The sequence below is a fragment of the Arachis stenosperma genome, chromosome 2 (genome assembly GCF_014773155.1).
Source record: "Arachis stenosperma cultivar V10309 chromosome 2, arast.V10309.gnm1.PFL2, whole genome shotgun sequence".
Lineage (NCBI taxonomy): Eukaryota > Viridiplantae > Streptophyta > Magnoliopsida > Fabales > Fabaceae > Arachis > Arachis stenosperma.
In genome coordinates, this window is record NC_080378.1 from 83,086,887 (window position 1) to 83,114,143 (window position 27,257).

General features: G+C 37.5%; 1 protein-coding gene and 1 non-coding gene across 2 annotated transcripts; one reads left to right on the forward strand and one right to left on the reverse strand.

Annotated features, from left to right (window-relative positions):
* The first annotated feature begins 852 nt into the window (after positions 1 to 852).
* On the forward strand, positions 853 to 960 carry LOC130964946 (small nucleolar RNA R71). The gene has a single exon (XR_009081009.1). It is a non-coding gene; the product is annotated as a small nucleolar RNA R71 (small nucleolar RNA).
* An 18,951-nt stretch (positions 961 to 19,911) lies between these two features.
* On the reverse strand, positions 19,912 to 22,421 carry LOC130962010 (pentatricopeptide repeat-containing protein At1g11290, chloroplastic-like). The gene is made up of 2 exons (XM_057888091.1): positions 20,184 to 22,421; positions 19,912 to 20,089 (listed from the first exon to the last, which is right to left on the reverse strand). The coding sequence occupies exon 1, from the start codon at positions 22,212 to 22,214 to the stop codon at positions 20,283 to 20,285; it is 1,932 nt and encodes a 643-aa protein (XP_057744074.1). The 5' UTR covers positions 22,215 to 22,421; the 3' UTR covers positions 19,912 to 20,089; positions 20,184 to 20,282.
* Positions 22,422 to 27,257: the final 4,836 nt, after the last annotated feature.

Sequence of the window (27,257 nt, forward strand, 5' to 3'; positions counted from 1 at the left end):
TTCCCATGGTTCCTCATTAGGAAACTCATTGGAGGCCAGTGGACGTCCATTGAGGTCTTTCTCAGTGGCGTTCACTGCCTCTCCTTTCTCTCCAAATTCGGCCATGTTGATGGCCTTGCACTCTCCTTTTGGATTTTCTTCTGTATTGCTAGGAGGGAGTTCAGTAATTTTCTTGCTCAGCTGTCCCACTTGTGCCTCCAAATTTCTAATGGAGGACCTTGTTTCAGTCATGAAACTTTGAGTGGTTTTCATTAGATCAGAGACCATGGTTGCTAAGTCAGAGTGGCTCTGCTTAGAATTCTCTGTCTGTTGCTAAGAAGATGATGGAAAAGGCTTGCCATTGCTAAACCTGTTTCTTCCACCACTATTGTTATTGAAACCTTGTTGAGGTCTCTGTTGATCCTTCCATGAGAAATTTGGATGATTTCTCCATGAAGAATTATAGGTGTTTCCATAGGGTTCTCCCATGTAATTCACCTCTTCCATTGAAGGGTTCTCAGGATCATAAGCTTCTTCTTCAGATGAAGCATCCTTAGTACTGCCTGGTGCATTTTGCATTCCAGACAGACTTTGAGAAATCAAATTGACTTGCTGAGTCAATATTTTATTCTGAGCCAGTATGGCATTCAGAGTATCAATCTCAAGAACTCCTTTCTTCTGACTTGTCCCATTGTTCACAGGATTCCTTTTAGAAGTATACATGAATTGGTTATTTGCAACCATTTCAATTAGTTCTTGAGCTTCTGTAGGCGTCTTCTTCAGATGAAGAGATCCTCCAGCAGAGCTATCCAAAGACATCTTGGATAGTTCAGAGAGACCATCATAGAAAATACCTATGATGCTCCATTCAGAAAGCATGTCAGAAGGACATTTTCTGATTAATTGTTTGTATCTTTCCCAAGCTTCATAGAGGGATTCACCTTCCTTCTGTCTGAAGGTTTGGACTTCCACTCTAAGCTTACTCAATTTTTGAGGTGGAAAGAACTTTGCCAAGAAGGCATTGACTAGCTTTTCCCAAGAGTTCAGGCTTTCTTTAGGTTGTGAGTCCAACCATATTCTAGCTCTGTCTCTTACAGCAAAAGGGAATAGCATTAGTCTGTAGACTTCAGGGTCAACCCCATTAGTCTTGACAGTGTCACAGATTTGCAAGAATTCAGCTAAGAACTGATGAGGATCTTCCAATGAAAGTCCATGGAACTTGCAATTCTGTTGCATTAGAGAAACTAATTGAGGCTTAAGCTCAAAGTTGTTTGCTCCAATGGCAGGGATAGAGATGCTTCTCCCATAGAAGTCGGGAGTAGGTGCAGTAAAGTCACCAAGCACCTTCCTTGCATTGTTGGCATTGTTGTTATTTTCGGCTGCCATGGGTTCTTCTTCTTTGAAGATTTCTGTTAGGTCCTTTACAGAGAGTTGTGCCTTAGCTTCTCTTAGCTTTCGCTTCAAGGTCCTTTCAGGTTCAGGATCAGCCTCAACAAGAATGCCTTTGTCTTTGTTCCTACTCATATGAAAGAGAAGAGAACAAGAAAATGTGGAATCCTCTATGTCACAGTATAGAGATTCCTTGAGGTGTCAGAGGAACAGAAAAATAGAAGAAAGAGGTAGAAGAATTCGAACTTAGTGAGATAGAGTTCGAATTGTGCATTGAGAAGGAGGGTTACTCCATAAATAGAAGGATGTGAGAAGGGAGGAAGAAATTTTCGAAAATTAAGTAAAAGATTTTGAAAAACATTTTGAAAAACATTTTGAAGAAGGTATGATTGAAAACTTTTTTTAAAAAGATTTGATTTTAAAAAAATTAATGACTTGCCTAACAAGAAAAGATATGATTCAAACATTAAACCTCTCTCAGCAGAAAAGGCAACATACTTAAAATGTTCAATCAAATGATTAATTGTTAGCAAGTATCTTTGAAAAAGGAGAGAAATTGATTTTGAAAACATTTGATTGAAAAGATTTGATTTGAAAAAGATTTGATTTTGAAAAACTTTGAAAACTTGAAAAAAATTTGCATTAAAAACAGAATCTTCCCTCTTGTGCCATCCTGGCGTTAAACGCCCAGAATGGTGCACATTCTGGCGTTTAACGCCCAATGCTCTACCTTTTTAGGCGTTAAACGCCCAACCAGGCACCCTGGCTGGCGTTTAAACGCCAGTCTGTCCTTCTTCACTGGGCGTTTTGAACGCCCAGCTTTTTCTGTGTAATTCCTCTGCTGCATGTTCTGAATCTTCAGTTCCCTGTACTATTGACTTGAAAATAGAACCAAGATCAAATAAACAATGCATGCAAGACACCAAACTTAAAATAAGACACTAGACTCAAACAAGAAACATAAAATATTTTTGGTTTTTATGATTTTGTAAAATTTTTTTGGTTTTTTCGAAAATTAAGTGAAAAAGAAAATAAAGGTATCAAAATTCTTAATGAGAATTCCAGGAATCATGCAATGTTAGTCTAAAGCTTCAGTCTAAAGGAATTAGACATGAATAGCCAAGCTTCAGCAGGACACTGCATTCAAGAGCTAAATTGATGAGAATCAATCAGCTTTGGTGATGATAAGAACATCACCTTGAAACACTAGAATTCATTCTTAAGAAATCTGAAAAATACCTAATCTAAGCAACAAGATGAACCGTCAGTTGTCCATACTCGAAACAATCCCCGGCAACGGCGCCAAAAACTTGGTGCACGAAATTGTGATCATCAATGGCGCCATCAACATGGTACGCTCATTGCAATCTCAACTCTCTATCACAACTCCGCACAACTAACCAGCAAGTGTACTGGGTTGTCCAAGTAATAAACCTTACGCGAGTAAGGGTCGATCCCACGGAGATTGTTGGTATGAAGCAAGCTATGGTCACCTTGTAAATCTTAGTCAGGCAGACTCAAATGGGTATAGATGATGAATAAAACATAAAGATAAAGATAGAGATACTTATGTATATCATTGGTGAGAACTTCAGATAAGCGTATGAAGATGCTTGTCCCTTCCGTCTCTCTGCTTTCCTACTGTCTTCATCCAATCCTTCTTACTCCTTTCCATGGCAAGCTTATGCAAGGGTTTCACCGTTGTCAGTGGCTACCTCCCATCCTCTCAGTGGAAATGTTCAACACACCCTGTCACGGCACGGCTATCCATCTGTCGGTTCTCGATCAGGCCGAAATAGAATCCAGTGATTCTTTTGCGTCTGTCACTAACGCCCCGCCCTCAGGAGTTTGAAGCACGTCACAGTCATTCAATCATTGAATCCTACTCAGAATACCAAAGACAAGGTTAGACCTTCCGGATTCTCTTGAATGCCGCCATCAGTTCTTGCCTATACCACGAAGACTCTGATCTCACGGAATGGCTGGCTCATTTGTCAGGCGAGCACTCGGTTGTCAGGCGATCAACCATGCGTCGTGTATCAGGAATCCAAGAGATAAACATTAGAGCCTTGTTTGCTTGTAGAACAGAGTGGTTGTTAGTCACTTGTTCTTAAGTGAGAATGATGATGAGTATCACATAATCATCACATTCATCAAGTTCTTGAGTGCGAATGAATATCTTGGAATAAGAATAAGCGGAATTGAATAGAAGAACAATAGTAATTGCATTAATACTCGAGGTACAGCAGAGCTCCACACCTTAATCTATGGTGTGTAGAAACTCCACCGTTGAAAATACATAAGAACAAGAGTCTAGGCATGGCCGAATGGCCAGCCTCTCAAAGTGATCAAAAGATCTAAAGATCAGAAGATTCCAAAGATCAGAAGATGAAAATACAATAGTAAAAGGTCCTACTTATAGAGAACTAGTAGCCTAAGGTTTACAGAGATGAGTAAATAACATAAAAATCCACTTCCGGGCCCACTTGGTGTGTGCTTGGGCTGAGCAATGAAGCATTTTCGAGTAGAGACTCTTCTTGGAGTTAAACACCAGCTTTTGTGCCAGTTTGGGCGTTTAACTCCCACTTTGGTGCCAGTTCCGGCGTTTAACGCTGGGAATTCTGAGGGTGACTTTGAACGCCGGTTTGGGCCATCAAATCTTGGGCAAAGTATGGACTATCATATATTGCTGGAAAGCCCAGGATGTCTACTTTCCAACGCCGTTGAGAGCGTGCCAATTGGGCTTCTGTAGCTCCAGAAAATCTACTTCGAGTGCTGGGAGGTCAGAATCCAACAGCATCTGCAGTCCTTTTCAGTCTCTGAATCAGATTTTTGCTCAGGTCCCTCAATTTCAGCCAGAAAATACATGAAATCACAGAAAAACACACAAACTCATAGTAAAGTCCAGAAAAGTGAATTTTAACTAAAAACTAATAAAAGTATACTAAAAACTCAACTAAAACTACTAAAAACATACTAAAAACAATACCAAAAAGCGTACAAATTATCCGCTCATCAACGGTTCATCTTGTTGCTTAGATTAGGTATTTTTCTTCAAAGTTCTTAAGAATGAATTCTAGTGTTTCAAGGTGATGTTCTTATCATCACCAAAGCTGATTGATTCTCATCAATTTAGCTCTTGAATGTAATGTCGTGCTGAAGCTTGGCTAGCCATGTCTAATTTCTTTAGACTAAAACTTTAGACTAACATTGCATGATTCCTGGAATTCTCATTAAGAATTTTGAAATCCTTATTTTCTTTTTCACTCAATCTTCAAAAAAAATCCAAAAAAATTATAAAATCTTAAAACCAAAAATATTTTTTTGTTTCTTGTTGAGTCTAGTGTCTCATTTTAAGTTTGGTGTCAATTGCATGTTTCTTTTCTTCTTGCATTTTTCGAATTCACTCATGTGTCTTCATTAATCTTCAAGTTGTTCTTGATAATTTCCTTACTCTAATATTTAAATTCTCTTGTCTTGAGTGTTTTGTTGTTTCTCATATGCATTCTCAATTTGTTAGTGTCAATAGTATACAAACTTCTAAGTTTGGTGTCTTGCATGCATTGTTTATTTGATCTTAGTTTCATTTTGATTATTCCTCATTATTAAAAATCCAAAAAATTTTTTAATTTGTGTCTTTTCAAGTCAATAATACAGAGAATTGAAGATTCAAAACATACAGTGGAGGAATTATACAGAAAATGATGGGCGTTCAAAACGCCCAGTGAGGAAGGAAAACTGGTGTTTAAACGCCGGCCAGGGTACCTGGCTGGGTGTTTAACGCCCAAAAGGGTATCATTTTGGGCGTTTAACGCCAGGATGGCACAAGAGGGAGGATTTTGTTTTTAATTCAATTTTTTTTTTAAGTTTTCATAATTTTTCAAAATCAAATCTTTTTCAAACCATATCTTTACAATCATATATTTTCAAAATCAATTTCTTTCCATTTTCAAAAATACTTGCTAACAATTAATGATTTGATTCAACATTTCAATTATGTTGCCTTTTCTGTTGAGAAAGGTTTAATGTCTGAATCATATCTTTTAAATTTCTTGTTAGCCAAGTCATTAATTTTCAAAATCAAATCTTTTTAAATTGTTTTTCAATCATATCTTTTCAATCATATCTTTTTAAAACCATAATTTTCAATCATATCTTTTTATCACAATTTTTTTTAAAATTAATTTTTCAATCATATCTTTTTTATTTCTAATTTCAAAATCTTTTTCAAAAATCACTTAATTTCTTTTCCACTCTTAGTTTTCGAAAATCATCAATCAATTTTTCAAAATTTCTTCAAAATCTTTTAATTTATTTTCAAAAATTCTTTCCCTCTTCTCACATCCTTCTATTTATAGACTAACACTCCTCCTCAATGCACAATTCGAACTCTATCTTTCATGATAAGTTCGAATTCTTCTACCTCTTCCTTCTATTTTTCTTTTTCTCTGACACCTCAAGGAATCTCTATACTGTGACATAGAGGATTCCATACTTTCTTGTTCTCTTCTCTTTCATATGAGCAGGAGCAAAGACAAAAGCATTCTTGTTGAGGCTGACCCTGAACCTGAAAGGACCTTGAAGCGAAAGCTAAAAGAAGCTAAAGCTCAACTCTCTGTAGAGGACCTAACAGAAATCTTCAAAGAAGAAGACATGGCAGCCGAAAACAACAACAATGCCAACAATGCAAGGAAGGTGCTGGGTGACTTTACTGCACCTACTCCCGACTTCTATAGGAGAAGCATCTCTATCCCTGCCATTGGAGCAAACAACTTTGAGCTTAAGCCTCAATTAGTTTCTCTAATGCAATAGAATTGCAAGTTCCATGGACTTCCATTGGAAGATCCTCATCAGTTTTTAGCTGAATTCTTGCAAATCTGTGACACTGTCAAGACCAATGGGGTTGACCCTGAGGTCTACAGACTTATGCTATTGCCTTTTGCTGTAAGAGACAGAGCTAGGATATGGTTGGACTCACAACCTAAAGAAAGCCTGAACTCTTGGGAAAAGCTAGTCAATGCCTTCTTGGCAAAGTTCTTTCCACCTCAAAAATTGAGTAAGCTTAGAGTGGAAGTCCAAACCTTCAGACAGAAGGAAGGTGAATCCCTCATGAAGCTTGAGAAAGATACAAACAATTGATCAGAAAGTGTCCCTCTGACATGTTTTCTGAATGGAGCATTATAGGTATCTTCTATGATGGTCTGTCTGAACTGTCCAAGATGTCATTGGACAGCTCTGCTAGAGGATCTCTTCATCCGAAGAAGACGCCTGCAGAAGCTCAAGAACTCATTGAAATGGTTGCAAATAACCAATTCATGTACACTTCTGAAAGGAATCCTGTGAACAATGGGACGAATCAGAAGAAAGGAGTTCTTGAGATTGATACTCTGAATGCCATACTGGCTCAGAACAAAATATTGACTCAGCAAGTCAATATGATCTCTCAAAGTCTGTCCGGAATGCAAGCTACACCAGGCAGTACTAAGGACGCTTCATCTGAAGAAGAAGCTTATGATCCTGAGAACCCTTCAATGGAAGAGGTGAATTGTATGGGAAAACCCTATGGAAACACCTATAATCCTTCATGGAGAAATCATCCAAATCTCTCATGGAAGGATCAACAGAGACCTCAACAAGGTTTCAACAACAATAATGGTGGAAGAAACAGGTTTGGCAATGGCAAGCCTTTTCCATCATCTTCTCAACAACAGACAGAGAATTCTAAGCAGAGCCACTCTGACTTAGCAACCATGGTCTCTGATCTAATCAAAACCACTCAAAGTTTCATGACTGAAACAAGGTCCTCCATTAGAAACTTGGAGGCACAAGTGAGTCAGCTGAGTAAGAAAGTTACTGAACTCCCTCCTAGTACTCTTCCAAGCAATACAGAAGAAAATCCAAAAGGAGAGTGTAAGGCCATCAACATGGCCGAATTTGGAGAGGAGGAAGAGGCAGTGATCACCACTGAGGAAGACCTCAATGGACGTCCACTGGCCTCCAATGAGTTCCCTAATGAGGAACCATGGGAATCTGAGGCTCACACTGAGACCATAGAGATTCCATTGGATTTACTTCTGCCATTCATGAGCTCTGATGAGTATTCTTCCTCAGAAGAGGACGAAGATGTCACTGAAGAGCAAGTTGCTAAGTACCTTGGAGCAATCATGAAGCTAAATGACAAGTTATTTGGTAATGAGACTTGGGAGGATGAACCCCCTTTGCTCACTAAAGAACTGGATGACTTGACTAGGCAGAGATTACCTCAAAAGAGACAGGACCCTGGGAAGTTCTCAATACCTTGTACCATAGGCACCATGACCTTTGAGAAGGCTCTGTGTGACCTAGGGTCAAGCATAAACCTCATGCCTCTCTCTGTAATGGAGAAGCTAGGGATCTTTAAGGTGCAAGCTGCAAGAATCTCACTAGAGATGGCAGACAATTCAAGAAAACAAGCTTATGGACTTGTAGAGGATGTTCTGGTAAAGGTTGAAGACCATTACATCCCTGCTGATTTCATAGTCCTAGAGACTGGGAAGTACATGGATGAATCCATCATCCTTGGCAGACCCTTCCTAGCCACAGCAAAGGCTGTGATTATTGATGTTGACAGAAGAGAATTGATCATTCAAGTGAATGAAGAATCCTTTGTGTTTAAGGCTCAAGGATATCCCTCTGTTGCCATGCAAAGGAAGCATGAAGAGCTTCTCTCAAAACAGAGTCAAACAGAGCCCCCACAGTCAAACTCTAAGTTTGGTGTTGGGAGGCCACAACCAACTTCTAAGTTTGGTGTTGAACCCCCACATTCAAACTCTAAGTTTGGTGTTGAGAGGTTCCAACATTGCTCTGAGTATCTGTGAGGCTCCATGAGAGCCAACTGTCAAGCTACTGACATTAAAGAAGCGCTTGTTAGGAGGCAACCCAATGTTATATTTATCTATTTTCCATTGTTATTTTATGTTTTCTATAGGTTAATGATCATGTGAAGTCACAAAATCAATTGAAAACGCAAAAATAGAATGAAAAACAAAAAGAAAAACAGCACACTCTAGAGGAAAACTTGTTGGCGTTTAAACACCAGTGAAGACAGCAAAATGGGCGTTTAACGCCAGAAAGGGGCACCAGACTGGCGTTTAACGCCAGGAATGGCAAGAAGCTGGCGTTAAATGCCAGAAATGGGCACCAGCCCAGCGTTTAACGCCAGGATTGGCAGAAGGAGCATTTTTTGCTCGCCACTTGGTTCAGGGATGAATTATCCTTGACACCTCAGGATCTGTGGACCCCACAGGATCCCCACCTACCCCACCACTCTCTCTATTCTTCACCTATTCACTAATCCCCTCAATACCTCTTCCCCAAAAACCCCTCACCTATCAAATCCCACCATTCTCTTCACCACTCACATCCATCCTTCAAAAAACCCCACCTACCTTACCATTCAAATTCAAACCACTTTCCCTCCCAAACCCACCCATACATGACCGACCCCTACCCCTCTCTCCACCCCTATATAAACCCATCCTCACCCCCTCATTTTCACACAACCTAAACACTACTTCTCCCCCTTGGCCGAACCACAAAGCCCCCTCCATCTTCACTATTTCTTCTTCTTCTACTCTCTTCTTTCTTCTTTTGCTCGAGGATGAGCAAACCTTCTAAGTTTGGTGTGGTAAAAGCATTGCTTTTTGTTTTTCCATAACCATTTATGACATCTAAGGACGGAGAAACCTCTAGAAAGAGGAAAGGGAAGGCAAAAGCTTCCACCTCCGAGTCATGGGAGATGGAGAGATTCATCTCAAGGGTGCATCAAGACCACTTCTATGAAGTTGTGGCCATGAAGAAGGTGATCCCCGAGGTCCCTTACAAACTCAAAAAGAGTGAATATCCAGAGATCCGACATGAGATCCGAAGAAGAGGTTGGAAAGTTCTTACCAACCCCATTCAACAAGTCAGAATCTTAATGATTCAAGAGTTCTATGCCAATGCATGGATCACCAAGAACCATGATCAAAGTGTGAACCCGGACCCAAAGAATTGGCTTAAAATGGTTCGGGTGAAATGCTTAGATTTTAGTCTGAAAAATGTAAGGTTGGCATTCAACTTGCCCATGATGCAAGGAGATGAACACCCTTACACTAGAAGGGTCAACTTTGATCAAAGGTTGGACCAAGTCCTCATAGACATTTGTGAAGAGGGCGCTCAATGGAAGAGAGATTCAAGAGGGAAGCTGGTTCAACTGAGAAGGCATGACCTCAAACCCGTGGCTAGAGGATGGTTGGAGTTTATCCAACGCTCAATCATTCCCACTAGCAACCGGTCCGAAGTTACTATAGACCGGGCTATCATGATTCATAGCATCATGATTGGAGAGGAAGTAGAAGTTCATGAGATTATAGCCCAAGAACTTTATAAGGTGGCGGACAAGTCCTCTACCTTGGCAAGGTTAGCCTTCCCTCATCTCATTTGTCACCTCTGTAATTCAGTTGGAGTTAACATAGAGGGAGACATCCTCATTGATGAGGACAAGCCCATCACTAAGAAGAGGCTGGAGCAAACAAGAGATCCCACTCATCATGAAATCCCTGAGATGCCTCAAGGGATGCACTTTCCTCCACAAAACTCTTGGGAGCAAATCAACACCTCCCTAGGAGAATTGAGTTCCAACATGGGACAACTAAGGGTGGAGCACCAAGAACATTCCATCCTCCTCCATGAAATTAGAGAAGATCAAAGAATCATGAGAGAGGAGCAACAAAGGAAAGGAAGAGACATTGAGGAGCTCAAGCACTCCATAAAACCTTCAAGAGGAAAAATAAGCCGCCATCACTAAGGTGGACCCGTTCTTTAATCTCCTTGTTCTTTATTTTTTTTCGAAAATTATGCTTTATGTTTTATTTATGTTTGTGTCTTATGATCATTAGTGTCTTAGTGTCTATGCCTTAAAGTTATGAATGTCCTATGAATCCATCACCTTTCTTAAATGAAAAATGTTCTTAATTAAAAAAGAGAAGAATTGCATGATTTTTGAATTTTATAACAGATTAATTATTTTGATGTGGTGGCAATACTTTGACTTCTGAATGTATGCTTGAACAGTGCATATATCTTTTGAATTTGTTGTTCATGAATGCTGGCTCTTGAAAGAATGATGAAAAAAAGGAGACATGTTACTGAGGATCTGAAAAATCATAAAAATGATTCTTGAAGCAAGAAAAAGCAGTGAATACAAAAAAAAACGAAAAAAAAGAAGGAAAAAGAAAAAGAAAAAATAAAGTCGTGATCCAAGGTAAAAAGAATGTTCTTAAGAACCCTGGACACCTCTAATTGGGGACTCTAGCAAAGCTGAGTCACAATCTGAAAAGGTTCACCCAGTTATGTGTCTGTGGCATGTATGTATCCGGTGGTAATACTGGAAGACAGAGTGCTTTGGGCCACGGCCAAGACTCATAAAGTAGTTGTGTTCAAGAATCATCATACTTAACTAGGAGAATCAATAACACTGTCTGGATTTTGAGTTCCTATAGAAGCCAATCATTCTGAATTTCAAGGGATAGAGTGAGATGCCAAAACTGTTCAGAGGCAAAAAGCTAAAAGCCCCGCTCATCTAATTAATACTGATCTTCATAGATGTTTTTGGAATTCATTGCATATTCTCTTCTCTTTATCTTATTTAATTTTCAGTTGCTTGGGGACAAGCAACAATTTAAGTTTAGTGTTGTGATGAGCGGATAATTTATACGCTTTTTGGCATTATTTTTAGTATGTTTTAGTTAGTTTTTATTATATTTTTATTAGTTTTTAGTTAAAATTCACTTTTCTGGACTTTACTACGAGTTTGTGTGTTTTTCTATGATTTTAGGTATTTTCTGGCTGAAATTGAGGGACCTGAGCAAAAATCTGATTCAGAGGCTGAAAACGACTGCAGATGCTGTTGGATTCTGACCTCCCTGCACTCGAAGTGGATTTTCTGAAGCCACAAAAGCCCAATTGGCGCGCTCTCAATTGCGTTGGAAAGTAGACATCCTGGGCTTTCCATCAATGTATAATAGTTCATACTTTGCCTGAAATTTGATGGCCCAAACAGGCGTTCTAAGTCAGCTCAAGAATTTTGGCGTAAAACGCCGGAACTGGCACAAGAATGGGAGTTAAACTCCCAAACTGGCACAAAAGCTGGCGTTTAACTCCAAGAAAAGTCTCTACACATGAAAGCTTCAATGCTCAGCTCAAGCACACACCAAGTGGGCCCGGAAGTGGATTTTTATGTCATTTACTCATCTTTGTAAACCCTAAGCTACTAGTTCTCTACAAATAGGACCTTTTGCTATTGTATTTGATATCTTTGGATCACTTTAGATCTTTTGATCATCTTTGGACGTCCAGTTCTTAGATCATTGGGAGGGCTGGCCTCTCGGCCATGCCTAGACCTTGTTCTTATGTATTTTCAACGGTGGAGTTTCTACACATCATAGATTAAGGTGTGGAGCTCTGCTGTACCTCGAGTATTTATGCAATTACTATTGTTCTTCTATTCAATTCAGCTTATTCTTGTTCTAAGATATTCATTCGTACCCAAGAACATGATGAATGTGATGATTATGTGACGCTCATCATCATTCTCACTTATGAACGCGTGCCTGACAACCACTTTCGTTCTACAAGCAAACAAGGCTTGAATGTTTATCTCTTGGATTCCTTAATCAGAATCTTCGTGGTATAAGCTAGAATCGATGGCGGCATTCAAGAGAATCCAGAAGGTCTAAACCTTGTCTGTGGTATTCTGAGTAGGATTCAAGGATTGAATGACTGTGACGAGCTTCAAACTCCTGAAGGCTGGGCGTTAGTGACAAACGCAAAAGAATCACTGGATTCTATTCCAACCTGATTGAGAACCGACAGATGATTAGCCGTGTTGTGACAGAGCGCGTTGAACATTTTCACTGAGAGGACGGGACTGTAGCCACTGACAATGGTGATGCCCAACATACAGCTTGCCATGGAAAGGAGTAAGAAGGATTGGATCAAGACAGTAGGAAAGCAGAGAGACGGAAGGGACAAAGCATCTCCATACGCTTATCTGAAATTCTCACTAATGAATTACATAAGTATCTCTATCTTTATTTTATGCTTTATTCATAAATCATCCATAACCATTTGAATCTGCCTGACTGAGATTTACAAGATAACCATAGCTTGCTTCATACCAACACTCTCCGTGGGATCGACCCTTACTCGCGTAAGGTTTATTACTTGGACGACCCAGTGCACTTGCTGGTTAGTTGTGCGAAGTTGTGATAAAGAGTTGAGATTGCAATTGAGCGTACCATGTTGATGGCACCATTGATGATCACAATTTCGTGCACCAGTCGTCCAAGTAATACCTCAGGTGAGTGAGGGTCAAATCCCATGGAGATTGTCGGATTGAGCAAACAGTGGCTACCTAGTAGATCTTAGTCAGGCGATTAGAAAATATGGTTGTTTGTTTAAAAGCATAAATAAAATAATAAAGATCTAAATAGCAGGTTAAAGTGTAAGCAACGATAGAGATTTAGTTAAGGCTTTGGAGATGCGTATTCCTTCCGGGTTAACCTTTCTCACTGTCTACTCTAATAACAAATTATTCATTCAATGGGTAATTGACTAACTCATGTAGCATCCTCATCAAGTTAGCCTCTTCTAAGCCATAGCAGTCCACCACATTCAAGCAACTGATGTAGCACCCTCGTCAAGTTAACCCATGGCTTCCCACTGCAGCAGAAGGTGAAGCACTCCCCTTCATGATCCTACTCAAAATGCCACAGACAAGGTCAGATCTTCCGGATCAGGGAATGCTGCTTCTCAGACTCTAGTCTTAACACCACAGAGACCTCAATAACCCACGGTCAACAGAATTTTATGTCACTTATCCAAAGTTACCCAGGCACACTCTTGGAATCTGCAGTACACTCTCTAGCTGTGGTTCAATGCTATCCGGTTTAGAACTCACACAGAACCCATGTAGAATAAGGATGATTGTCACGGGTCATCCTCAATTCATAAGATGAAGAACAAAAGTGCACAAGAGAATGAAAGCAAATGTATATTGAAATAGAAACAGTAATATTATTAATCCGTGAGAATCAACAGAGCTACTAACCCTAACTTAGAAGGTTTAGTTACTCATAGCTTACAAAAAATAATAGTGTAATGTTCAAATGGGAAGGAAGAAGATCCTAAACATGGGTGATCTCCTCTTTAAATACTAATATAATAGCTAGGGTTTACAGAAATAAGATAAACTAGTTTTATAGTGCAAAAATCCACTTTCTGAACCCACTTGATGAGTGTTTGGACTGAGCTTGGGGTAAAGCCACGACTTGGTACTCCCTTTGGGGCATTGGATGCCAGCTTGGGACTCCCTTTTGGGCGTTGGGTGTTAGCTACTCCCTTTTGGGCGTCCAATGCCAGGAGTGGGGTTGGTAGCTAGCGTTGAATGCCAGTTTTAGGCCTTTATTTCCAGAGCAAAGTATAGACTATTATATATTGCTGGAAAGCCCTGGATGTTAGCTTTTCATAGCCATTAAAAACGTGTCATTTTGACCTCTGTAGCTCCAGAAATACTCCTTTGAGTGCATGGAGGTCAGAATCTAACAGCATCTGCAGTCCTTTCTCTGTCTCTGAATTAGACTTTTCCAAAGCTCCTTAATTTCAGCTAGAATTTATTTGAAATCATCATAAAACACAACAACTCAAAGTAGAATCCAAAAATATAAATTTTTCACTAAAAACTACTAAAACATAATAAAACTTAAACAAAACATAACTAAATAATATGAAATGATGGCAAAAAGCGTATAAAATATCCGCTCATCAAGTAGACAGCGAGCTGCCTACCACCAAAACTGGGCTTTTCCCACTAGTTGGTATGTGGCAAACTCCACATACTGGCCTTCAGGCATGTGTTGAGCTTGTAAAGCCCTCTCCATAGCTTGAAACCAATTGTCAGCCTCCATAGAGTTTGACGTGCCCCTAAAGATTGGTGGGTTCACTTTTAGGAATGTGGCTAAGGTCATTGGTCCACCGTTAGGTCTATTCGCCCATTACCATTTCCATTTCCTGCCTATTAACCAAGGATTTCAACCATAGCTTGCATAGCAGCAGCCATATTCTCTAACGCGACCATGAAGTTTATTGGGTTATTGCCGGTCAGTTCAGGTTCCTCATTATCTCTCTAACCTCTTTCTCGACTACGTCCATGTCCACGAGACGCCATTTAGGTTCTGTTCACACAAAACAATCGATATCAATGTGATCAATCTCAATATCTTAAGTCTAATACTTCAAAGTCCCAAAAGCATGCACATGAACATTTATGCTATATTTGGTAAAATACATACTTGGTATTTATAAGTGCTAAGTAATATAATATATCTTAAGATTAACAAATTAATTAATTCTATTATAACATAGTGAAACAATGTTAATCTAAGCCTTATTTTAGTACGAAGGTCTCATGATACTAATTCGATTTATGTGTTTTGATCTCCAACAAGATAAATTGAATTAAACTAATTCGATTTACTTGAAAACATACCACCTATACATAAATTTAGCTATCCTGATTCGATTTACTCGTAAATGTGTAAATCGATATTACCTATTTCGATTTATGTGTAGGTAAAGCTCACCTAGTAAATCTATTTAGTCTAATTAAATTTACTACTAAAATTTGTAAATTTAATTATCCTAATTTGATTTATATAAAAAACACCTTTAAAAAATTCACATACCATTTCTTTCTTTAGATGATATTAGTAATATTTACATGCATTTAGTTTATCTAAGTATTTTACCCTAATAATAATAAATAATAATAATAATAATGACATTAATAATAACAAAATATTAAATAAAATATTGACTTAATAATAACAATAACAATAACAATAACAATAATAACAATAATAATAATAATAATAATAATAATATTCCTAAAAAGTTAGTTATATTAAATAATAATGCTAATAGCAGTAATAGTGACATTATTTTAATAACATTAATAATAAATTATTAATATTATCAAAAAGTAATAGTAACACCAGTAATAACAAAATCATAATAACAATAATAATACTAAAATAATAGTTACAACAACAGCAATAATATTGGTGTTCCATACCATGCATATAACTAATTAACAAATCCATATATAATTTACGACACTAAAAACTATTATTATTATAATATTTACAATATAATAACACTAAAATAAGTTAACTAAACCATCTATAATTAATATTAACATTATAAATAACCTTTTTTTACGTAAAAAAAATTCTTACATATATATAATAATTAAGATATTCTACAATATAGTTATTTCGAAGTATATCTGAAATAAATTGCAGATGAATTAAACTTGAAGAAGAGTTTAATTAAAGAAGAGACCATGATATATTTTTTTATCAACTCCAAAAAATAATAGAAGATACTTATAAAAGATTTTAATATTTTAGGTTAATAAATATTTTTTATAGGTTTATGAGAATTGGAATTGATTGATACTTGAGATTGATGAGATATTTATAGAGGAAATGATAATTTGGCCATTACTCTTGAGAAAATCCACTTAAAGTAATAGATGATTTTTTTTCTAATATTTAAAATGTTATCCCACATTATTGTAGTAAATGAGTTGTAGATAAATATCTGAAGTAGTGTTTGGCAAAGTCTTTTTTTTTTTTTTGTCGATGAATTGGACAACCCCCAATCCTAGGTTTGACATTCACACACACCATACCCACACACACATATAATATCTTCTTTTTTGGTTTGACACTCACACACACCATACCCACACACACATATAATATCTTCTTTTTTGATCAAGCTTACACTACATGAGACTTAAACTCAAAACCTCTTGGTAAGAAAGAGAAACATGTGCCACTTGAGCTAAGGCTCATTGGCGGCAAAGTCTTATTTAACATGCAAGTTATGTCGGGTATAAACATGCAAGTTATGTCGGGTATAGGTTATGGAGCTCGTACCCCAAGTAGGTTGGGTGGTGCATATTTGGACTCTCATAGTATCATGTTTGGGCTTCTTTGGTTTTTAAAAAATTGGACCTTCAATTTTGGTCCATGGCATTTTTTTTGTGCCATGGTATGAAAGGTATCTTTTTTTTTAAATAAAAAGCTCAAAAAAGTAAGTTGGAGCATTTGTATACCAAAAAAAAAAGTTGGAGCATTTAAAAAATTTAGAGTTACAATACAAACATTAAATAAAAAATTGTAGTTATATCTGACATTAGCATCAACAACTAGATGAAACAAAGCCAACTTACTCTTTGTAGCTCCTAATCGACTTGGTAATAACTTCTGCAACACCCGTTTCTTGATTCCTGAAAATCTTGGCATTTCTTTCCAACCACGTATTCCAAATGATAGCAAAAAAGTCAATCAGCCACCTGTTATGTTTGTCTTTTCTTATAGGAGCTCCTGTCCAACTCTTAAAATGTTGCTTAATAGTTCCTGGAATAGACCAAAGTTTATTATAAGCGTATAACCAAGCACACCACACCTACCACGTGAACTCACAGCCAATGAATAAGTGAAAATCATTCTCAGTTTCTTTTTTACGTAAAACACAAATCATATCCTTGTGATCAATAATGCCCAATCTAATCAATCTTTCCTTAGTATTGGCCCTACCAACTAACACAAACTAGGTGAATATCTCAACTCTTGGTGGTACTAGTCCTCTCCATATAGATCTAGTGAAATTGTAACTCGTAATGTCCTCCGGGAGAGTTTCAGCCTGCAAAACCTATACAAATGAGTTAGTAGAATAAACTCCTGATCTATCAAATTTTCATACTATTCTGTCCTCCCTCTCACTTGTTAACTTGACAGATTATAGAACTCCATGAAATTGGTTAACTAATTCTAACTCCCATTGGAAAAGTATCATTCTCTAATGAAAGTTTCATATCCACTCCAACCCATCTCAGAACCCACAGTCTCCTATTACAGATCTAACTTGATTTGAAACCAAGAAAAGCCTTGGAAATATATCCTGCAACACACCACATGGTAGCCAATTATCTTCCAAGAAACGAATTCTTCTACAGTCTCCTAACTCTAATGATAACCCTCTAACCATCTTATCTCTCGCTTGACGTTCTCTTATCTGCAACTGACAAATGTCCCTCTACGGACCCTTTGTTTTAGGAATCGACTGACAAAAAAAAAGGACATTTGGATTCAAGTCATTGTATGAGCACACAATTTTCTTTCATAATGGGCAATCCTTCTTTGAAAACCGACTCCACCATTTGAGTAACAATGCTATATTCCGGAGCACTGCATCGCCCACGTCCAAACCCCCGAAGCGTTTTGGAGCTTGCACAATATCCCACCTTATCAAAGGTACTCCATCCATTTCATCCTCATTACTCCACAAGAACCTCCTCTGTAAAGATATCAACTTATCTGCTACTGCTCTGTGCATCTTATATAAGCTAAGGTAGTAAACCGGTAGACTATTAAGCACAGATTTAATGAGTACCAGCTTACCGACTTTATTAATCGTTTTGGCTTTTCATAGATTGAGTTTCTCTTCTACTTTGTCTATAATAGTTTTCCATGTCTTGACCAATTTCAGATTCGCTCTCAAAAAAATACTAAGATATTTGACTGACAACGTTGCTTCCTTACATCCTAACAAGCTACACATCTTTTGTGACTACTCTCGCTCACAATTAACCGGAATTAAGCTAGATTTATCAAAGTTAATACTCAAGTCAGACATCATCTCAAAATACCGTAGAAGCTGCTTATAATTGCAAATAGTCTTCTCCTCTGAAAGGCAAAAAAATATTGTGTCATCCGTAAAATTGTAAGTGAGACAACTTAATATTATCTTTTTCAACCAATAAAAAAAATCCTTCCATATTTTATTACTGTCTCTCCTACCATCTTATAAAAGACCTCAACAACCAAAATAAAAAGAAACGAAGAAAGAGGATCTCTTCACCCGTATGAACAGTATCCCTTCCTGCGAGTTTAATGAAGTCGTGCCTCAACCATTACTGGGAATCGTAAAAGTTCCTGGATTTTATTTGTTGAAGATGATCCCAATTTATTTATGTTGTGACCAACTTCTTGTACTTTTGCATGTTTTTTTTTTTTCAAGGTGTAACAGCATCTATGTCTCATTCTGTAGTTAATATAATACCTTCTAAAATTTTTAATAGGTTGGATAGGGTAGATATAACTGTTCTAGGAGCTATGACAATTATGGATAGGAAAACCTTAGAAAAAGTTCTGACTTACTCACCATATTTGTCGGAATAGAAAAGACGAGGAAGCTGTCTTAGTTACTTGGGATCTTGAAGAGACAATTTGTTGTCCTTATCTTAATAAATTGGACTCATTTTATTTTTATGTACGAGTAAAGACTTGATGTAAAAAAAAAATTATCAACTTTGAGTAAGATGTTCTATTAATTTATTGGGTTGTTCCTACTTAACTTTGCTCAAATTCTTGGGATTTCATGAAAATCTACCAGTTTATTAGTCGTACACTTGATCTTCCTTTTTTTTCTTAGGATTTTCTTATATTTTTTTTTTCAAGTTATAAAGTTTAAGCTCATTATAGCTCTAAACTGATAAGTAAGATTATCAAAATTTAGTTTAAAAATATCACAATTCAAAATAATCTAGGAGTTAAATTTTTAGTAGTTCTCTCTTAGAATCACAATAGAGTGCTCAACCATCGGTTATAAAAAAATTAGGAGTTTGATCACAATTACTGAATTTAAATAGCAAGAAATTAAAGGAGCAAGTAATAACTAAATGTTAAAAGGAATTAAACTAAAAGCAATTAAGGTAATTAACTAGGAAAATAAAAACAAATTCAAGTTATAAAAGATCTTGGCAAGAGTTGAGGGTTAAGGAACAATATCCTTGTCACTAACCATAATACGATAATTATAAAGAGCAAATCCAATTCATCAACCACTACAGATTGAGAAAAGTCAACTTAGTTTAATTAACCCTAATCCACAAGTTCTAACCAAATTACTAATTGAATTTAGTAAAATATTAGCATAAATGAAAATAAGATTAATTAACTAGTTCACATATTTTATCAAGTTGTCAAGCATCTAAAGTACATAAACATAAAACTTCAAAAATTACAAAAATTAGTATAATTTATAACTACATATAATTTAAGAAAGTAATAATAACATCTCCAATAAGGAATAATAAAACATAAAATATTAAATTTATTAAAAAAAATAGAAAATTCAACAAAGGATCATGAAGTAAAACAGCATAATAGAAAAAGTAACAAGAAATTCTAAAAAATTAAAGTAACAAAACAAAAAATTATAAACTAAAAACTACAACTAAACAAAACTAAAACCTAGAACTAAAAAAAAATTATAAAAAATCCTTAAATTCTGGAGCTTCTCCCTAGAATTCAAAGACACAAAACGCTAAGTCACCAAAAAAAAAAAAAGACACAAAACGCTAAAAAAAAAAAAAGAGTGTATGTTGTGTTGTATCATCGCCCTTCCATACTTCCTTTAAATGCATCAGAGATGGACTGAATTGAACCCAAAATAGATTCAAAATTGCGAGTCATGGACCTTTTTTAATGAGGCACGAGCTAAAATTTCTACTAATATTTGTCCTATCATGTGCCCTTCAAAATGAATTATTGTGGATGTCCCTGAAAGGCTGAAACACTTATTAAATGTGTGACTCTTACGTATAAAAATTTTTCAAACAGCAAAAAAAATAGTCGATTTTCTTAACTGGAAGTTGTACTTACCAAGTTACCAATGGGTTACATGAACTGGTTTGAATTTAGTTATAAGCCAAAAGGTATAGCTAAAAACCTAAATGCCTTCATAAACTGCTTAAAAACATCTCACCCAAACTCCTGAATAGCTCTACTTAATCTTCCCAGTGCCTCATAAACCTCTTCTGATTCAGTGTGTGATATATCACCAGAAACAAATCCTTGAATGACCCCATTGACCTCAATGCAGCTCCACCCGGGTTTCTTCTTTAGATCCTTTTCACTCATCATTCTCCTCAACTCTTCAACCTCATTCCAGCTTCCAACACTAGCTTTTATGTTACTCAACAGAGTATAATATCCAGCATTGTGAGGTTCTAGCTCCAAAAGCCTTTCTGCTGCATATTCTCCAAATCTTCTGTTTCCATAAACTCTTGAAGCAGATAGAAGTGCACCCCAAATTCTGCTATCAGGCAAAACTATCATCTTCAATATTATGGCTAAGGCTTCATTGAGCATTCCGTTTCGACCTAAAAGATCCACCATGCAAGTGTGGTGATCCAAACTGGGTTCAATGCCGAAACCCCATTTCATAGAATAATAAATATTGCAGCCCTCAGTAACCAGACCAGAGTGGCTGCAAGCAGAAAGTAAGCTCAAGAAGGTAACATGATTCGGCTGCACTCGTTCCTGCATCATTAAATTGAAATATGTTAATGCCTCAAGACCAAAACCATGAGAGCCAAGTCCTTCAATCATCGTTGTCCATGCTACGACATCTTTGATGGGCATCCTATCAAAACATGCTTTTGCCGAAGACATGTTGCCACCTCTCAAGTACATGTTTAAGATTGAGGTTTCAAGGTGAACATTACCTTTTACAGGTCCATTTAACAAGTCCTTTATGAGGTAGCCATGGACGACTTTACCCGATTTCAAAGCTCCCAGGTTTGCATATGCATCGATTAGGTTTCTCCATATTTCTGGGGCAATATCATGATCTTTGGCTTGCATTTGCTGGAATAAAGATATGGCGTCTACAAAAGAACCATTTTGAATGAAAGCTAACATCATAGCACCCCAAGTGATGTTACTTTTACAACGGATTTCTCTGAACAGCTGAACAGATGTTTCCAGTCTTCCACATTTTGCATAAAAATCTAGCAGAGAAGTGAGCAAAATATCATCATAAACCCCCGTTTTTATGATTAAGCAATGCATACCCTCACCCTTGGAAAGACATGCAGACTTTGCAAGTGCTGATATAACTATTGTTAAAGTCTCGATGTTCCATGGACGCACTTCTAAGCTGTGCATTTCATTGAACAAACGAAGCACTCTAGTCATGTCTCTTTGTGAGGTGAAAAATGAGATCAAGACATTCCAAGAAGCCACATCTGTTCTGTCTACTTCACTAAATAGAAGTTCTACTTCCTCCGTGCTGACTCTACTAGCATACATTCTCAAAACTGAGTTTTTCACTGACCAATCCATCAGCAATCCACTCTTGAATGCATACCCATGAATTTGAACTCCCTCGTTTAATATCTCCGAAGCACAACATGCTTGCATGATCACAACAAGCGTTACTGAATTCGGTTCCAATTCGATCCTCATCTTGTTGAACAAATCAAAGGCCACACTAAGTTGTCCCTCAGATATATACCCAGCAATCATTGATGTCCAAGAAACCACATCTCTCTGCAGCATTTCGTCGAACAAGTTGCAAGCATAACCGACACACTCGCATTTCACATACGCCTCAATCATGGTATTGCAGAAATATAAATCCACATCCAAACCCACTTGAATTGCTACACAATGGATCATTTTTCCAAGAGAAGCATCAATCCTCATCGAAGATAAGGCTCTGTTCACTATTGGAAGAGTGAAAGTGTCATGGGGGACGCCCAATTTTCTCATGTTTTTGTATAATGAAAAAGCTGAATAGAACAATTCCTCGTCAACATGGTACTTCATTGCCAAATTCCACGCCATTGTGTTGGGTCCCAGATGCTCCAAGGTTGTGTTGAACGCACCAAGGACACTGGTATGCAACATTGCACTGGGACGAGTAGGATATGCATGTGATTTTGTCCAAGTTGGAAGATCATGGCATGAACTGAAGGGAGCAAGGAGATGATGGTGGTATGGGAATTTCAAGTGACGGGAGTGAAGAAAGCAAAGAGGAAGAATATGAAGAAATTTAATGGCATTGCGATGATCGTGATGAAGAAAAGAGAGAATTTTGAAGGATAGTGAATAGAACAATTGATACTTGGTTATTGCTAAAACTTTAATTGTGAAGAGTTAATTGAGAATATAACCGATATTTGACATCTCTAAATATGTTTATGAAAATTTATTAATTTATTTCATTCAAATTACAAAAATCATATATAAAATATAACTCTCTAATTAAATTGATAAATTTTTATAAATATATTTGATCAGTGTTTAATTGGACATATTATATATTATGTGTATAATTAATTAATATTTACATTATTAATCATTGACAGAAATTGTTAATGAAATAACGAAAGATTTTTTTTTATGAACGAATTTAGAGAACGTCTCATCTTTTAGAAATTAATTTGACTATTAATTCATCATATATGAATTAATAGAACAACGAGCTAAGCCTCAGAGTGGTCCCTGAAGTTACACTCGTGCTTCATTGTAGTCCCTAAAATTATTAATTATCCAAATTGGTACCTGAGTTAAACGCCGGGACTCAGTGTTGTCCTTCCGGCACATTTCCTCCAGGTGGCGTCATCGGAAAGCTGATGTGGCTAATTTGGTGACACGCGGGCAATCATAACGGCTAGCTGAGGTGGATGAACGAATTTTATTGACTCAATTTGGTCCCTAATTCGAAGTTTAAAATCCCTAATTCCCAAATCTGAAGATCAACCTCCAGTGCCCTTCTCTTCTCTTCTGGTCTCTTCCGTTGGTTTCTCTACAGCATCTTGATACCCACACGACAATGGCTAGCGTGAGCAATGCTGCTGGAAGCTCGAACAACCCACGATCGTTTGGAAGCATCATGAGAAGAATGAATAGGAACAGGGATTCGCGTTTGCCAGAATGGTGCAAATGCGGTTTGAGACCAGTGCTGCGATGGTCAATGACGGATTCTAATCCAGGGAGACCCTTCGTTGGTTGCCCAAACTACAATGTAAGTGGTTGTTGTTGTTGTTGTTGTTTGCTGTAATTTTGGATATAAATTTAGTTGATTCTTTTACCTTGGTGCAGACTGTAGGCAAGAAGTGGTGTGGTTTGTTTATGTGGATTGATAAAATTCTTGAAGAAGATGTGATCACATGTGATGGTAGAGCAAGTCTTTCAATTGACAATGAAGAATGGAAGATGAAGTTTGCCTGAAAACTTGGAAGATTAGAGTCTGAAGTTAGGGTTCTAAAAGTGGGTGGAGTTTTGGTGTTTGTATTTATGCTGCTGGTTACAGTAGCTATTCTTATCTTAAAGTTAGATAGGCAGTTTGGCCAATTGTATTTGAGAAGAAACAAATGAATTATGCATGTTGTTGCTGTAGTTGTACCTGTCAGTTTGTTTGAAAGAAATGAAAATTTAAGTGATTGAGACTAGTGTGCTTGCATATGTTGGTATTTGGAGAAACAAGATGAACTACCAATTTATTCATCCAAAATATAACTGTTGTCAATAAAATAGGAGTTGATAGTGTTTGGAAAGCATGTTAATTGCATATGAGAGTGCAAAATAAAACCAGAAATCTGTCACAGATCTCTTCAAAAAGTCATAATTTATATTTCATATTGTAGTGATTATATCCAAAATAAGGCATTATAACGCCAGAACAATAGTCACCAAAATAAGGCATTATAAAGCCAGAACAATAGTCACCAACTATATCAGAGTTTTCAAAACATAAGTGTCATAAGTTTTCAATCTCCAACACTCGAATTGTAAGCAAGAAAGCATAACAGTACATTACTTCAGCAAAACAGACAAATAAAGACACCCTACTGTCCCTAAATATAAAAAACCAAGTCAGTAATTCTTGGTTCTGGGTGGCTTGAATCCCGGATTAGGCACAAATCGCATTGCTGGTAGATTCGTTGCTGTTTCAGTGCTTGCAGGCTAACTGCTTGTTGGGAGAGTGCTTGCAGATGGAGTACTTGCAGATGGAGGAGATGGAGTGCTTGAAGATGGGGTGCTGGTTGGTTGGGTGGTAGCAGTGGGTGTGGACAATTTTCTCTTAGGAGGCAGTTTGGATGGCCGAACAGGAGGTGGTTGCACCTATGTATAAAACACCAAAAATTTAATGTGACTAAAAAAAATTAATGTAAGACCACAATACATGTATATATATGGGTAAATAATATTACCCACCTGTTGCGAGTCATCAGTTTCTGACATAATAGGCTGACTAAGATCAAGCTGAATCTCAACCTGATCTTGTGACACAGCTGGGGCATCACCACCATTTACAGCAGCAGTTGGAGCAGAATTGTTAACCTCACCTCCATTAGCATCAGAATTAGCAGCAGCAGCCGCCACCGCCACAGCAGCTGATTCTTCATCAACGGCCCTCTTATGACAGTTCCTCTTTGTGTGACCAGATTCACCACAATAGCGACAATGTCATTTTTATGAACTCTCTTCACTGAGGTCTTCTTCTTCTTGCCTTTACTTGGCTCCTCATCAGCATCCTTTCATCTTTTCTTCTTGATTGGCCCTGGCTTCTTCTTGAACTTTGGTGCTTGAGGTCTATTATAAGGTGATTTCTCCCACAGTGCCTGGCCAGGAATTGGATTTATATGGAAGCCATAGGTGTTGTTGTATGCTTCCATGGTCAACCAGCTATGACAGAATTCATCTGGCCTTCTACCAGTCCTGGCCAAAGCGGCACATGCATGCACACATGGCATCCCTACATAGAACATCACAGCCATACATAAACAAAATTCGAACTGTAAATCAAAAATAAAAAAATTAAAAAATATGCATAAAAAAATCATACCACTTAGTTGCCAAAAATCACAGGTGCATGATCTTTTGCCTAAGTCCACAACCATATTTGTAGGCCGCCCATGAACTTCAAATATTTCATAATCTGCATCACCAGACCACATGGGAACTCATTTTTTTTTATTCTTTTCTTATCTTTTCTAACCTACTTTTCTGTATTGGAGGTAGAATTCCGTCATTGTTCCTCAACTTCACCTTGTTCCTGGCTATAGATCTCATGATGTACATCCTGACCTCATCCAACAGTGTGATAATAGGCTTGGCTCTAGGATCCTTGATCCGTGAGTTGAAAACCTCACATGCATTATTGTAGATATTGTCCATTTTTGGTGCAATACTGAAGAATGCCCTACTCCATGAATTCTTTGGCCATTTGCATAGATAAGTCCAAGCATCCTTATTTAGCTTTTCCAATTTTTTCATCCCTTCCACAAATTTCTCTTGAGTTGTAGACCTTGCACACTCCCAAAGAAAACCTCTAAGCTGATTATCCTTCCACTGTTTGTTGAAGTTCCTCCATAAATGCCATACACAGAATCTGTGATGGACATTTGGGAACACATCCTGAACTGCATGAATTAGACCCTGCAAATCCAACAAGCTAGTCACAAAGTTTCAAATCGAGCCTCAAAAAGGTCCCTAATGTTATTTTAATGAACTCATAGTGGTCCCTAAAGTTGTGTAAGTGACATCAACTTGGTCCTTAATTTAGCTGAGTACACAGATACTACTCCCTATAATGCAACCATCAACTATGCAGCATACAACAATCACTCAATCTGAGTAAACAGATTTGTGTTTATAAACCAGTAGATATTCAATTCAACAATTACACAACAATTATTCAATTTATACTACTATTATTCACTACTCAGCAGCAGGTATATCTAAGAATCACTACTATTATTTAGGATAACTAGCAATAGATATGCATACCTTTTGCATGTCTGAAATAAAACACCAACCATGTTTCTTGTAGTCACCCAAGTCTTGGTGCAGCAATTCCAGAAACCATCGCCAATTCTCCGTATTTTCGATAGACACTATTGCATAAGCAATCACATAAATGTGATTGTTTACGTCTTGACCAATTACAGAGAGGATTTGACCACCATGTTTTGTTTTTAGAAATGCTCCGTCCAACCCTATAAGTAGTCTACAGCCAGCCTTGAACCCTCTTTTACACCCATCAAGGCAAATGTACATCCTATCAAAAGTTGGATCTTCATCAGGATTGAGATGAGGTGTAACACCAATACTAACAGTGGAGCCAAGATTAGTTTTCAGTAATGTCAACCCGTAATCCCGAACCATACCATACTGGGCAGCAGCATCTCCCTAAACTATGGCCCTAGCATCCCCTAGAGCCCTTGTCAGTGAAGACTTGTTGAGGTCCAAGTCGCACTTGCTCTTAAAGTACTGGGCAGCAGTTAGCTAGTCTGTTCTTAGTCTCTCTAGGACAAGTGTGATCGTCCATAAATGTCTTGATCTGCCAGCAGTTACCCTCACTATCCATGGAAGCATATACTACCCAGCCACACTCCTTTCCCTTACAAACAGCCCTCATCCTTAAATTGTCATTCTTCTTCCACCAGATCCGCCTTCCCTCCTGAATACAGTACTCACGAACAGCTTCTTTGAATTCCATCTTTGAATTAAATTTCATCCCAACCTTTAGTTTAACCTCACCAAACCTTCCTCCTTTCCTAAATACCAGAAACACCTCATCTGACTCAACCTCATCTAACTCATCCTCAGAGTTCGGTGGAGTCTTCATTTTCTCAGAGTGCCAAGACTCTCCACCATCAGATTCATCATAAGCTCCATCTTGAGCATCATAATATGCTCTCATTTCACCAACCTTAGGAATCGGGCCAAAGAAGAATTCATCATCTTCAGACCCTGACTCTGCACACACAATCCCATCATCCTCAAGCATAACTGAACTCTTTTCATTAACTTCTTCCTTATCTGTTGTAGTCCTCTTTTTAGCATCACTCTTCTTTCCAGTTAATCTCTTCCCAACCACTTCTTCTTCCTCACTAGAGACATCATCAGCAGCAGGCCTATACGGTTCGTCCTCTACACTGT